The sequence below is a fragment of the Eleginops maclovinus genome, chromosome 10 (genome assembly GCF_036324505.1).
Source record: "Eleginops maclovinus isolate JMC-PN-2008 ecotype Puerto Natales chromosome 10, JC_Emac_rtc_rv5, whole genome shotgun sequence".
Taxonomy (NCBI): domain Eukaryota; kingdom Metazoa; phylum Chordata; class Actinopteri; order Perciformes; family Eleginopidae; genus Eleginops; species Eleginops maclovinus.
Window position 1 is genome coordinate 19,702,337 of NC_086358.1, and position 12,705 is coordinate 19,715,041.

A 12,705-nucleotide genomic window follows, 5' to 3' on the forward strand; every position below is an offset into this window, starting at 1 on the left:
GGTCTTTGGGAAGTTTTTGTTTTTTATTTCACATAGAAAGCAACTGGCTTCAGATATTACACAATAAACTCAGAAGATCCAGTTAATACAAATGACAGAAATAAAACAAATCAGAAATAGTTGAGACGTTTTAAACAAAAAATAAAATGAAGTAAATATATCAAAGGCCTATGCTTTTTATTTTCTTCAGGGCTTTTTTCAATTAAGTAAACTCATTTGAAAAATATAGGATTCACTTTAATATATTTATATTTGTGTATATAAAATGTACATGAATAATAATCTAGTTTACAAAAATGTAATATTTGCGTTGCAACCAGGGGGGGCCCACACTCCACATGATGCTCTATGTTGATTAAATGTCAGTATAGTGGGAACATTATTTACTCCCGTACTGGACTTAATACAACATTTGAGGTACTTTTACTTCACTTGAGTCAGAGAAAATGATTAGATTTACATTATATTTGTCTGATAGCTAAACATTTTCAGATTACAGTTTTTAATCCCCTATCTGTCCACAACAAATCTAATATCTCATAACACAATCGGTTTTATTTTGATTCTGATATGAAATCTGGGATTATTTGTGGACAGATAGTGGATCAAAAAACGTGATGACCAAAGATTTTAAATTTTCAAGGACAACAGATACTTGGGTATTTCTGTTATGCAACTGTATTTGATTTATTTATCTTATTTTATTATTAAGTAAATATGGACATACGTGCAAAAAAATGTGATTACTTTCTTCCTCCAAAATAAATCCAACTTGATACTTAAAAATAAAAAAAGGATTAACGTGGAAGAAAGAGCTGAAATATCAAGCTGTGTCATGTGACGTCTTCTCACCAATCAGAGCCTCATAACAAACTACTTGGCCACACCTCCAGGAAGTAAGGAGCACCTGACTGACAAGCTCACATTTCATGCACGTATTTCAACCACCTTTGAGTTTATAACTTATTATAAAATAATTAATATCGCTCTCCTGCGCATGTTTCATTGACTTAATTAGTTTTTAACTAGTAGTCAGAAGTCACCGGCTCCATGGCCAGTTCTTTCCCGAGTGTGTCGGAGCTGGCAGTGGGGGCTCGGCGGCTGTACGCGCAGGTGTTTCGGGGAGGAGGCTCCGCACACAGCCGTGTGTGCTCCCGGGAGAGTGAACCTGATAGGAGAGCACACCGACTACAACCAAGGCTTCGTGCTGCCGATGGTAACACCAGGACAGTGTCTGACACCACATCTGGTCAACACATCTGGCACTGAAATATTTTAATGTAACATGTTATTGACGTTTTGTTTAGGACAAAGGCCAACCACACATCTGTAAATGTTGTGAGTGACAGACAGACAGACAGTTTCATAGTTGATCAGTTTTCAGACCTCTGGCCTTTGTAATCCAGATTTTTGAACACGTGACATGGAAGGATAACGACATAAAGCAAAGGATTATTAAATTCCTGGGTTTATGGGAAACAGGGAAATACCAGAAACGAAATAAACAATATTATAATGGTCTCAATAACAACTGTTATACTATAAATGCAGGATATATAGGCATAGATGCTCGAAAGGGAACAAAGACTGCTGAGTTTGCAAATAACTTCATTTAAATGTGTCGTAACAACTCTACACTAAAACGCCTAAAAGTGACTGAGCCAATTTTTCCCCCACGATTTTAGGAAATTGAGTTAATGTAATTTGAATGAAGGTAACAGTGCCTTACCTTTGGACTCCTGTAACGGCGTTGTCTCCCCTGTGAGCATGCGTCAGTGTTGTGTACCAGAAGTTGTCAGAAATTGACTTTTTGCCCAGTTTGAAGGCACTCCATGACAAAGGCCTAACTCTACTGTTGGACATGCATGGCGTGCACCCAGCCACACTCCCCTGACTGGCCTGTCTGTAATATCGTATTAACAGCAGCCTTCCACTCATCAGCAACAAAGCAGCATACTCCCTGATTTTAAAAAGAGTTTAGCTAAATATTTCCTCCCTGTTTGTCTGTGTCTGCTCACTCAGGCACTGCCCCTGGTGACTGTGGTGGTAGGGAGTCAAACATCTGGCCGGGATGTGACCGTGGTAACAGCGACTGAGGATGCTGATGAGCCCTACAGAGTGGACTTCAGCCTGCCTGCTGATGGGTCCCCGCTGGCTCCAGGGTTACCTCGCTGGGCCAACTACGTGAAGGGCGTTATAGGGCATTACAGGGGTAAACAATGACTCCCGATAGCTAAAAAACTTTAATTCAAACTTCAAGGAAAATTAAAAAAACTGCTGATATTCCTACAGGACTTTGTCAGTGAATTAAAAGAGATGTTCAGCAGGAGCGTGTTGATCTTGTGCTGTGTTGGTTGTATTTGTTTGAATGTGTCCTTTCTGTGTGTCTGCAGCTCCTCCTGTACCTGGGTTCAGGGCGGTGATAGCCAGCAGTGTCCCCCTGGGGGGCGGCCTGTCCAGCTCTGCCTCTCTTGAAGTGGCATTCTACACATTCCTGCAGCAACTCAAGCCAGGTAAGATTCTGAGAACAGAGACAGAGCAGGCTGACTCTGATAGAGCTGCACCATATATTCCTCCAGCATCTGTGCTGTAGTTGGATCCAATGTGATTCAAACAGGCGATGCTGCAAATGTGCTGCTTGATACAATACGGAAACGTGCACAGTTCCATTTTTCAGATTAACTTATCTACAAAGAAGTCCTTCTGATAGAACATACGGAACTCTGTAGGCATTTAGTCAACATTCCTGTATTTCTTTATTTGGCAATATTTATTGCAGAAATAATAAATACAACATACAGCTCCGGAAAAAATTAAGAGCATTATCAGTTTTTTTCAATTTTATTGTATTCTATAAACTACTGAGAACATTTCTCTGTGTTGGAATTCAACAGACTCTGGAATGACTACCATACATGTAGAGATAAACATTTAAGAACAGTTTGGAGAGGTCTCTTAATTTTTCTACGGAGCTGTATCAGTTTTTTCAAAAATCATGCAACACTAAATCCTTATCATATAAGGGAGAGATGGTGTTCAGGGATTTGAAATAAAAAACCCAAGAGCAGCAAATTGATTCATTGGGGTAGATTTTTGCCATACTACAGTTTTGGGCCAGAGGGATCTTAGAGTGGAAGGGGGGGAGACAGCGGGGAGGACATTGCCTGAATTGTTTGGTGGGCTAAGAAATCAATCCGGCCTACTAGACAGCGGTGACTGTATATGGGCCGCGAGCTCTAACCAGTAGGCGATCCGGTGGCTCGCTATATAACAGTTTTGAAGTTCTGCTGCTGCTGATTCATTTAAGAACTTTATTTCTACAACCATTATAGCTGATCTGCAGGTGTACAAGCCTTTAGTTTTTGCATTAAAGATGAATCTTTCTTTGTTCTTCAGATGACGGAGACAAGGTTTCCAAAGCGGTGGCCTGTCAGCAGGCAGAGCACACTCACGCTGGAGTCCCGTGCGGCATCATGGATCAGTTTGTGTCTGTTCTGGGCAGGGAGGGCCATGCTCTGCTCATCGACTGCAGGTGCTTTGAACAGAAGATGAATCCAACATGGAGATGACTCTTATGAGTCTTCTTGTTTAAAATTGGCTTTCAAAGATAGACATATTTACATCAGGTACGTGTATGTGTTTGTACTCAGGTCACTGGAGGCCACCCCCGTCCCTCTGGCAGATCCAGGCCTGCTCATACTCATCACCAACTCCAACGTGAAGCACTCTCTGAGCGGCAGCGAGTACCCCATGAGGCGCAGGCGCTGTGAGGAGGCCGCCTCCATCCTGGAGAAGAACAGTCTGAGAGAAGCCACCATGAAGGACCTGGAGGGTGAGACATTTACTTCTTATTCTGCTGAGCTAAACCTTGATATTCCACTTCCTTATTATTTCGTCTGTCCCTGTTTAGCATCCTGCTTGATCCTATCCTCTTCCATTCCAGTGATGTCTTTCTGTCTTGTCCCATCTTTCAATGCCCTGTCCTCTCGTGTTCCGTACAGTGATTTAGTGCTAACTTGGCTCTGTGCAAAGTTCAGAAACGCACGAGTCATTAAAACTTTTTCAGTTTTATAGGATGCAGCCAGAAATTCCCTTTAAACCTGCAGGCTATTGAACGCGTGGACTCTTTTATTTTACTGATAGCTGAGTGGACAGTGTCGTGTAGACACAATCTAAACCGACTTGTTCTTATAACTGCAGCCTGTAGTCCGAGATCAGACAGTGAAATGTTAACAGAGGTACATTTTCTTTCTAAAATGACATACTTTTGAAGCTGCTCAGTTTTTATACAGTTTAATATATAACTAGCTATATACAGCAGAGGCAGAAGCAAAGCACTTATCTTGTTGCATATATATAAAATTATAGCATATTTGTTTTTTAGATTTTTTCTAGCAAGACAATTTGCAACAGATGTATTTAAACTTGAAGACAGAAAGCATTAGAACAAGAAAGCCAACATAGATGCATTCATGTGTTCATGACTTTATGACTGCAGCTGGTTAACTTAGCTTGTTCTAATTACTTCATAAAACATACGGATGGCTCAACGGATTTTGACTCCTGAATGATTTGACTCATTAAAATAGCAAATAAAACACAAACATTCTCAAAATACTATAGGAATATTGAGAAAGTGTATATGGTGAATGTACTTTAATACGTTTCAACACTAATAATCAGGAATTAAATGCATTTAAAGGATTAGAGACACATTTTGACACGGCCTGTCAGGACAAAGGGGGAGGGGGGGGACTATCTGGGATTTAAACTCAGAGGGAGAAACCTATGGTGCTGTTTCCCCTTCCCAGATATTTTTCCCTCAAAACAATATAAAATATAATGCACAGGTTAAGAAATGAAATTGATTCTATTGAAGCTTGACGTAGCATGACATTGGCATTTTTAACCTTCTCTTTAGCAGCCCAGAATCATGAAGAAATAAAACTGAAAATGAATTGATATCAAGTCGTACGCAGGGAATGATCAAGAACGTGGTTTCTGTACATTTTATTTCAATAGCAACATACAAAGATATTTTACATTCTTTCCCTGTGCCTTTCCTGTGGCTTCCTTGGTCCTACCCTGGTAAAAAAAAACATATGCCATACACGTGCACTACTCCACCACCACCACTCTCCAATATATGCTTCATCACCAGGTGTCCAAATCTGCCTTCAAAATAAAAGCAAAGAACAAACACTTTAATTAACCTAAATTCAAATAAAATAAGGTTAATACACAATTAACCAAAACAACAAGAAAATAAATGTTTAACTATGAAATAATATGAATCAATATATAGCTCTTCCTGACATCCTTTCAGAGGCCAGCGGCAGACTGGATGAAGTGACCTTCCGCAGAGCGCGTCATGTGATCGAGGAGATCCAGAGGACCGTCCAGGCTGCTGAAGCTCTGAGGAGAGGAGCCTACAAAGAGTTCGGCAAGCTGATGGTGGAGAGCCACAACTCCCTGAGGTACACTGCAGCAGATGTAGAGTCACTGTCAGGACAGACTGAGGGAGGAGTGAACTAACGTGCTGCCCCCTCCCCGCCTTCCAACAGAGACCTGTATGAGGTGAGCTGCAGGGAGCTGGATGAGCTGGTATCTGCAGCCCTGGAGGTGGAAGGGGTGTATGGCAGCCGGATGACGGGTGGAGGATTTGGGGGATGCACCGTGACCCTGCTGCAGGCCAGCGCTATCGACAGGACCATACTCCACATACAGGTTCCAGCACACACCACCTCACACTGTGCACTGAAGAGATCATGAGTGTATTGTATGTCAGTTATCAGGAATATAATCTATCAAATATTTATGAAAATCCAAATATGTAAACTAGTAAATATATAAATGTTTTAGGCAAGTGCTGCTGTTGTTCAAGACTTCAACATTTTGGCTAATAGCTAGTTTGCTCTCATACTGGGAGTTAGTCGAGAAGAACAATATAAGCTTTATGAATGCATTATTAGTTCTTAAGAGTGTATAAATTCAGGCCATACTGCTCATAGGAGGAATAACCAAAACAGATAAAAACACACCTTCTGTTGTGGTAAATCTTCCTATGAGTAATGCCGCTGAGGCGCTAAAAGTTGCTCTTCGCTGAGATGGGTTCCATACAAGAGTCCGGACTGTAGTTAGTGTTCATGTCGTTTAATAAAGGAACAAAACAAACCATCAAATCTTACTCCAGACCACACGTTCAACAGAAAGTGTCCAAGCAAATTCACCCTCTCTCCTCTGTCCTCTGTCATCCACAAAACCGGCATCCAACACGTGACCTAAATACCAATAAACCACATCCATGTCACAATTGCCGGAAGTGATAACCAATTGGATTTAAACGTGATGTAAACTGAAATGAAGGTAATTATAGAAATAATAAGCTATGGCAAGACAAGCATTTTGGCTCCTTCACCTTCAATTAACACCAAAGTTGTTTATCACACGGGGATCATTCCTGTGTTCCTAAGTATTATATCCCACATAAATAAAGCCACAGATGTCATCCCAGCTCTGTATTCTACATTAACAGAACAAAATAGACACAAAGATTTTGGACTGATATTAATAACTCATATCCGAAAAACAAAATGGGTGTTTGTATGTGTGGCCATTTTCTTGAAACATAGAATAGGGTTTAACATAGGGCCCTGGGACAAAGATGCCCTGACAACATAAAACCTTTTGGAAAGTTAACTGACCCTTGTATTATGTAGTGTATTTTGGGGTCACATTAGATTTTTTCACATCCATAACAAAAATATAAATTGCCGGTCCTGGAATTACGAAGTGGCAACCAGAAGCATGGAGTCCAAGTCTTCAATTGGAAGTGGAAAAACACACTAACTGATGGTTTTTGAAGCTATCTGTGTGAACAGAAGCACCTTCCCTCTGTTGTTACTGCTCACCTAGCATTAGCATGAGCACAGCTACCTGTTCTCTGAGTCAGTATTATTTTCTCACATGTTCACTTGAACACTGTCTGGGTTTTGCATGAGAATATAAGCTGAAACATTGTTTGGTATGTTTATAGTGTACATCTAGAGGAAGTTAAATGTCACTGAACTTCCTCACTCCTTTTGATAGAACATAAAATATATATGACTGAAAGTAATGTTAGCGCTACATCGCGTTAGCTTACCCTTCATAAATCTCAGCATAGTTTCCCTCTATGGCTTCTTGTCTGTCAGTGGATTGCAATGATAGGAATTGATTGAATCTTATTGATCCAATTCCATTATTGATTCCTCTTAACGATCCAATCCTTTGTCGATTCTGGATAAGTAGTTGGTTGAAAAATGATTAAATACTCTTTATTAGCGCAATGTCTTAGCATGCTGTGTCCCTGTGCATGAGTTACTTTTGGAGGAATTGATAGTCACAGAGGAATGTGATCTAAAGAATCAGACTTCCCATCTGTAGGGCAATGAAGATGAATTGTCCATTGTCCAATTGTCCACCGTGGATAAAAAGCACTTTCACTCGGTCTGTCACTTTAAGGGATGCATTTCAGACAAATTGCTCAGTGCCCAGTGTCTTGCTCAGGCAGCTCCAGTGTGTGTGTGTGTGTGTGTGTGTGTGTGTGTGTGTGTGTGTGTGTGTGTGTGTGATGGGGGGGTATGAGCCGAGAATAAAAGCGAGCTTCGTGGAGCCACAAGTGTCCAGTTATTAGCATGCTGGTCCAGTCACTGTGGCCCTCCTGCCTTTCTGCTTTCAGACTGTGGGCCTGCTGTTTGAGGTACTTTAACAAACATGCACATTTACTGCAGAAAATCACGGGAAACGTCTGCATTTATAGGATGGCATATTTGCCTGGTAAAAATTTTATGGAAAAGGGCAGCAACCTGTTATATGTTTGAATCTCAGGTTTTTAAGGGTTTTCGTCAGATTTGGCACATTTCCTCACATCTTTCCTAGCATGGCCGTATCCTGGATACTCCTCTGGCTTGCTAACTGTCAAAGGAGACAAGTCTTTTTTGGAAACAAAAGAAGCACTTGAAAGTTCCACGTCCCTCAGTCCTCAGCATTCCTGACCACAGCAGAAGGATCCTCTAACAACAACAGCAGAGAAGGCTCCCCAAGATCACAAAGAGCCACAGCCTTCCTCCGAGATGCTCAACCTCAACTCATCGGATGAAAACAGCAACACGAACTCTCTGCAGGACCCTGTGTCACTGAACGTAGGGGGAGAGATTTACACCACAACCCTGGACACTCTGACACGCTGTCGGGACTCCATGCTAGGGGCCATGTTCACTGGGCAGATCCCGGCGCTGAGAGACAGCAGGGGAAATGTTTTCATCGACCGCGACGGTAAAGTCTTCCGGTACATTCTGAATTACCTGCGCTCCAGCTCCCTGGACCTGCCCGATGGCTTCTCAGAACTGGCCCTGCTGCGGAGGGAGGTGGACTTCTTCCAGATACGCCCCCTGCTGGAGGAGCTCTACCGCTACGAGGCAGCAGTGCCTCTCAGCCTCAAAGGAGGGCCCCTAGGAGCCATGATCATGGTGAATGTGGAGTCCAAGGTATGTTTTTTAAAGCAATAGCAATATGTCTGTGGGCCTCATGGAAGAACTACTTTACAAACAGTTATGATGACACTCTCCTACGAACAGGAGGGTTATATAACAACTTAGAGACATCACAAAAGGGTTAAATTATTACTATGTTATTATAAATATTTACCATCGGTTTGTCCAGTTAAGAGAGTTTGGCTTAAAGTAAACCTCAAATTAAAAAGTTTTATGGTTAAGAGTAATAATTTTCCTGTATTAGGCCCATATTTGAGTTTCAGTTCATTTTAGATAATATATAATTTATATTCATTATTTAAAAAATGTTTTACCATGGACACAATTGTTTTGAATCAGACTTCCTTTATAACTAGTGCAATCAGACCTGATCCTGTCAGAATGATTTAAAAATCAATACACACATGTAGGAGTAGGTGACAAGACGATGTATTTAAATGTATATACACATAAAGAATATGTATTTTCTAATCTATTAAGGTGCTTTCACACAGCAAGCAGTTACTGCAGTAAACTAGCTTCTCTGTAAGTAAACTTTCTGACCAATAATTTGACGTGTTTAATGTTTTAGCGTCTATCATGGTGGCCTTCACCAACCTCAGAAAGCCTGGTCATGTTTACCATATATACAGTATCAGCAGAGGGTTTGTGTGTGTGCATCCCTTTGTACAGTCAGAGACATGGACAGACCGGTTCTTTGTGTACACTCTGGATAATGTGCAGTCATGTATTTTGCCCTCTCTTTCCAGGTCCGCATTCTTCACTTTAACTTACGCCACGGGCCGGAGAACTACGAGCTGCGCACATGCTTAGTGGGAGCCTTCACAGTGGACCTCTTCTGTACCTGGAGAGCCTTCATGGCCCTCCTTTGTGAGCACTTCTCCTACAAAACATCCAAAGGTCTCACAAGCCCCCATCCATGCAACCCGAGGCAGAACCGGCTGAAACTGGAGTGGGTGCCGAGGCCAGAGGAACTCCCGCAGGAACAGTACGACAAGCAGCGCTACCAGGGGCTGACTGTGTGTAACGCCGAGGTCACGCAGTCAGATGATATCATGAACGCGCACCGTGAGATCACAGACATGCAGGGCTTTGTGGAGGAGCTGCTGAAGGTGTCTTTGGCTGAAGGCTTCAAGGTGGATATGGTGATGCCTGACCCTGTGGAGATCCTCAACTGCACCTCACTTCGTCTTATCAAATGCTAAGATCCGGGCCAAGAACATGAAGTAAAAAACACCAGGACATGCCATGTGGATGAACTATGGTTTTTCTCTCTAGTCGCAACTGAACCAGTTAATCCAGTAGGTTAGGGTTGAGGTTAACCTTTAATATGAGGTGTTTGAAATAATACTGACATTTTTTCTATCCGTCTCTGTGTCTGTAACAATGTAATAGTGTTAAGCACAAAATAAGTTGTGTTAAATCTGGCTTAGGGCTTTCTTCTACTCCCAACACAACCCTGTAGATCCACCTATGAATTATAAAATGTTTGTTCTATGTACTACAATATGATCTATGCTGAGTTCTGTTGCATGTTGACCATGTCTAAGAGCAATGAAGCACAGTATAATAAAAATCTCATGTTGGGAAATCTGCTTGTTCCCTGTTTTTGTAGAGAATTGGAAGCGTTTGATGAGAGGGGTGATAACACTTTTGTGTCTCTGTGTGTTTTTCTTGAGGCCTAACAAATGTCTAATGGGCTTATTGTACCTCCTGAACCATTTGGAAGCAGACATGGTGTCATTTGCTTGAAGTATTGCTCTCCGAACACAATGACCTTCTGGAACCTCATCCCCATCACTGTGAACAGATGATTACCAACATATCTGAAGTCTGTTTCCAGTCTTTATGCAAAAAGAAAATTATTTTTCTCCACTTATTACTAAGAACACAGTGTCATCTGACTTAATAAGCAAATAAGTGTGTTTTCTAAAAAGTTTGGCCTTGTGTCCACACATATTTTCTCTGAAGCCATAGCCCCGATGCGTAGTTACCCTTTTGAGGTGGTGTGGTACGCATAGTTGCCACGGTATGCTCTAAATCCTTTTACCACTACAGATCCTACACCTTAAATATGAATAAAGTTTTATTTTGTCTCTCATTTAGTTTTTATCTTACTGACATAGTTTGGATTTTGAATGTAAAGTTATTGCTAGCCCTTTTCCATAGTTGACATGAACGGAAAAAATGTAATTAAACTTTTTTGGTAAATGTTTTGCCACGGTTAAAATAAAAACCTGTACTTTCATGGTGGGAGGGCTTGGAATGACATTGTCAGATGATTAATGGACATATTGTGTTACTGTACCTGCTGCATCTCTGCCATAGAATGTATAAAATAGGTGTCAACTTAAGGGAAATGTGTTGCAAAATAAAACCCAGTGGTTCGTTTTTGTTACCTTCCGTCTAATTACTTTGAGAAATGCATGAATGGCTGCAGCTCTTCTGGATGGAAAGTCATGTTTCATAATTCTTATTTGCATTCAGTATGTTCACATGCAGCTGTAATGCCTAGCACTGAAATTAAGTGTTTCAGAAATAATATCAATTTAATTTTTTCATTGTTTGTGTTGTTTATTTGTGTATTTTTCTACAGGAGCGATACAGTGGATCCCCGACCTTCTACGTCACAACTCCTTCAGAGGGAGCTCGGGTTCTCAGTCTGCCCTGACCTTCATCAACACATCTCTGACTCATTCCACTTTCATACTGTATAGCATTTCATATATATTTTTTTTTTTCAATCATCACTATTAAAATGACATGTTGTTTTGGATATTGAGCTGGTTGAAAAAGCATCAAGGTTATGTAGGAACATTTGTAGTCCACTCTCAGCATTCTTAGCAATTTTATTTTCAGCAGCAACATATGCATGAAACAAGAAAAAAGGGCTTTAATAAAATCACTGTGCACTACCAGCTTAGCAGCAGACAGCAAAACATAGTGGAGCATTAATAGCTAGACATTTTTTCTCAGGAGTTGTTGAAGACAAAAATCAGGTAAAGTGAATCTAAATAATGTTTCAACACTTATCAGGACTCACACCTGTGATGATAATGTTTTTTCAGTATGCATGTGTAATAGGAAATTGTCTAATCACAAAAGCCAGAATGACTTTGTAAGGCAATAAACATATCAGGAATATGTGTCTGCTTGATTTTCAGTTCTTTTGCCCAATAGCGGCCATAATGAAGTAGCAGAAATGCTTTAAGGGCCTTCTTTCTGGCTGAATAGCCTTTTGTGCAACTGCCTAAAAATGTAGACACAGCTGTAATAAGAATAACATGTTGTTAGAATATTTAATATGCAAAAATTGTATTGAAACCATTCGATTTTTTGTGAATTTTTTATTACATTTTAAAATGTTTTCCATTCTATGATCAACAGGTTTAACACGAGTACAGGATATAATGATTAATAGAAAAACATGAGGAATGGCATACATGCACATTAAGTTGATGATCCTGTCCTGGCTGCTTCTTTTGGTTTTGGTTCATAAATTATTTGAGTGTCACGGAATATAATTTCCTTTCCTTTCCTCCTTGAATTTTTTGGACATTAGGTTTCATTTCAGACAAATTAAAAAAAGCTTATTTTCAAATTTCCTCATTTTTTTACCATAGTAAAAAAGGATAACACAATGTTAATGTGAAGTTATCTTTGTCTTAAAGATCATGCAGCAGGTCAAAGATTATATATATAATGTGAATGTACTAAATTAAATACTAAAGCAAATACAGTAGCCTTGTGTTTTAGAAAGACTGCTAGACCTGAAATATATTGCAACGGAAGCAAACGCGGAAGTGGGGCGGGACTTCGGTAGCAGTTGAGTTTAACGAGGTGCACTTGAATGTAACACAAGGGAGGAGTTAGCAAAACAGTGAAGTTTAGCTTAGCAGGAAACACCGAGGCTACCGCAGCGGTGCGAAAAGAAAGAGCACCAATCCCACTTTTACACTTTAACCGGGGTCAGTCGTGATATTTTGTCGGCAAATAAAGTGCCTTTGAAACCAAGAGTACTGGTGTACGTCACGGTAACATTTTCCACCACTTTATATGAGGAGGGAGCTCTTGGCGAACTAAAGCACCGGACACTGGCCGGGTGTGGACTCTTCTCCAGCGGCTGTGAACTGTGGACCTCGGCTGAGCGACGGCTGTTCTGAATCAGGTG

At 40.7% G+C, this 12,705-nt stretch overlaps 3 protein-coding genes across 3 annotated transcripts in view; all 3 read left to right on the forward strand.

The window, feature by feature from the left end:
* The first annotated feature begins 868 nt into the window (after positions 1-868).
* galk1 (galactokinase 1) lies at positions 869-11,680 on the forward strand. Its single transcript, XM_063892727.1, is given in 9 exon segments — positions 869-1,116; positions 1,118-1,216; positions 2,023-2,212; positions 2,394-2,513; positions 3,397-3,532; positions 3,651-3,832; positions 5,327-5,477; positions 5,565-5,727; positions 11,131-11,680. Coding segments are annotated over 9 exon segments (1,182 nt in total). The 5' UTR covers positions 869-1,050; the 3' UTR covers positions 11,206-11,680.
* LOC134870535 (BTB/POZ domain-containing protein KCTD21-like) lies at positions 5,736-10,899 on the forward strand. Its single transcript, XM_063892729.1, has 2 exons — positions 5,736-8,528; positions 9,284-10,899. The coding sequence occupies exons 1-2, from the start codon at positions 8,115-8,117 to the stop codon at positions 9,737-9,739; spliced, it is 870 nt and encodes a 289-aa protein (XP_063748799.1). The 5' UTR covers positions 5,736-8,114; the 3' UTR covers positions 9,740-10,899.
* A 714-nt stretch (positions 11,681-12,394) lies between the features above and the next one.
* llgl2 (LLGL scribble cell polarity complex component 2) overlaps positions 12,395-12,705 on the forward strand; it is a 32,124-nt gene continuing 31,813 nt past the window's right edge. The window contains exon 1 of the mRNA XM_063893253.1: positions 12,395-12,702. The gene's annotated coding sequence lies outside the window, so the exon portion shown is untranslated. The remainder of the gene's footprint in view (positions 12,703-12,705) is intronic.

Coding starts and splice junctions, on each gene's coding strand:
- LOC134870535 (XM_063892729.1), top strand. CDS start 8,115: ATGCTCAACCTCAACTCATCGGATGAAAACAGCAACACGAACTCTCTG. Junction 8,529..9,283: donor TGGTGAATGTGGAGTCCAAG/GTATGTTTTTTA, acceptor CTCTCTTTCCAG/GTCCGCATTCTTCACTTTAA.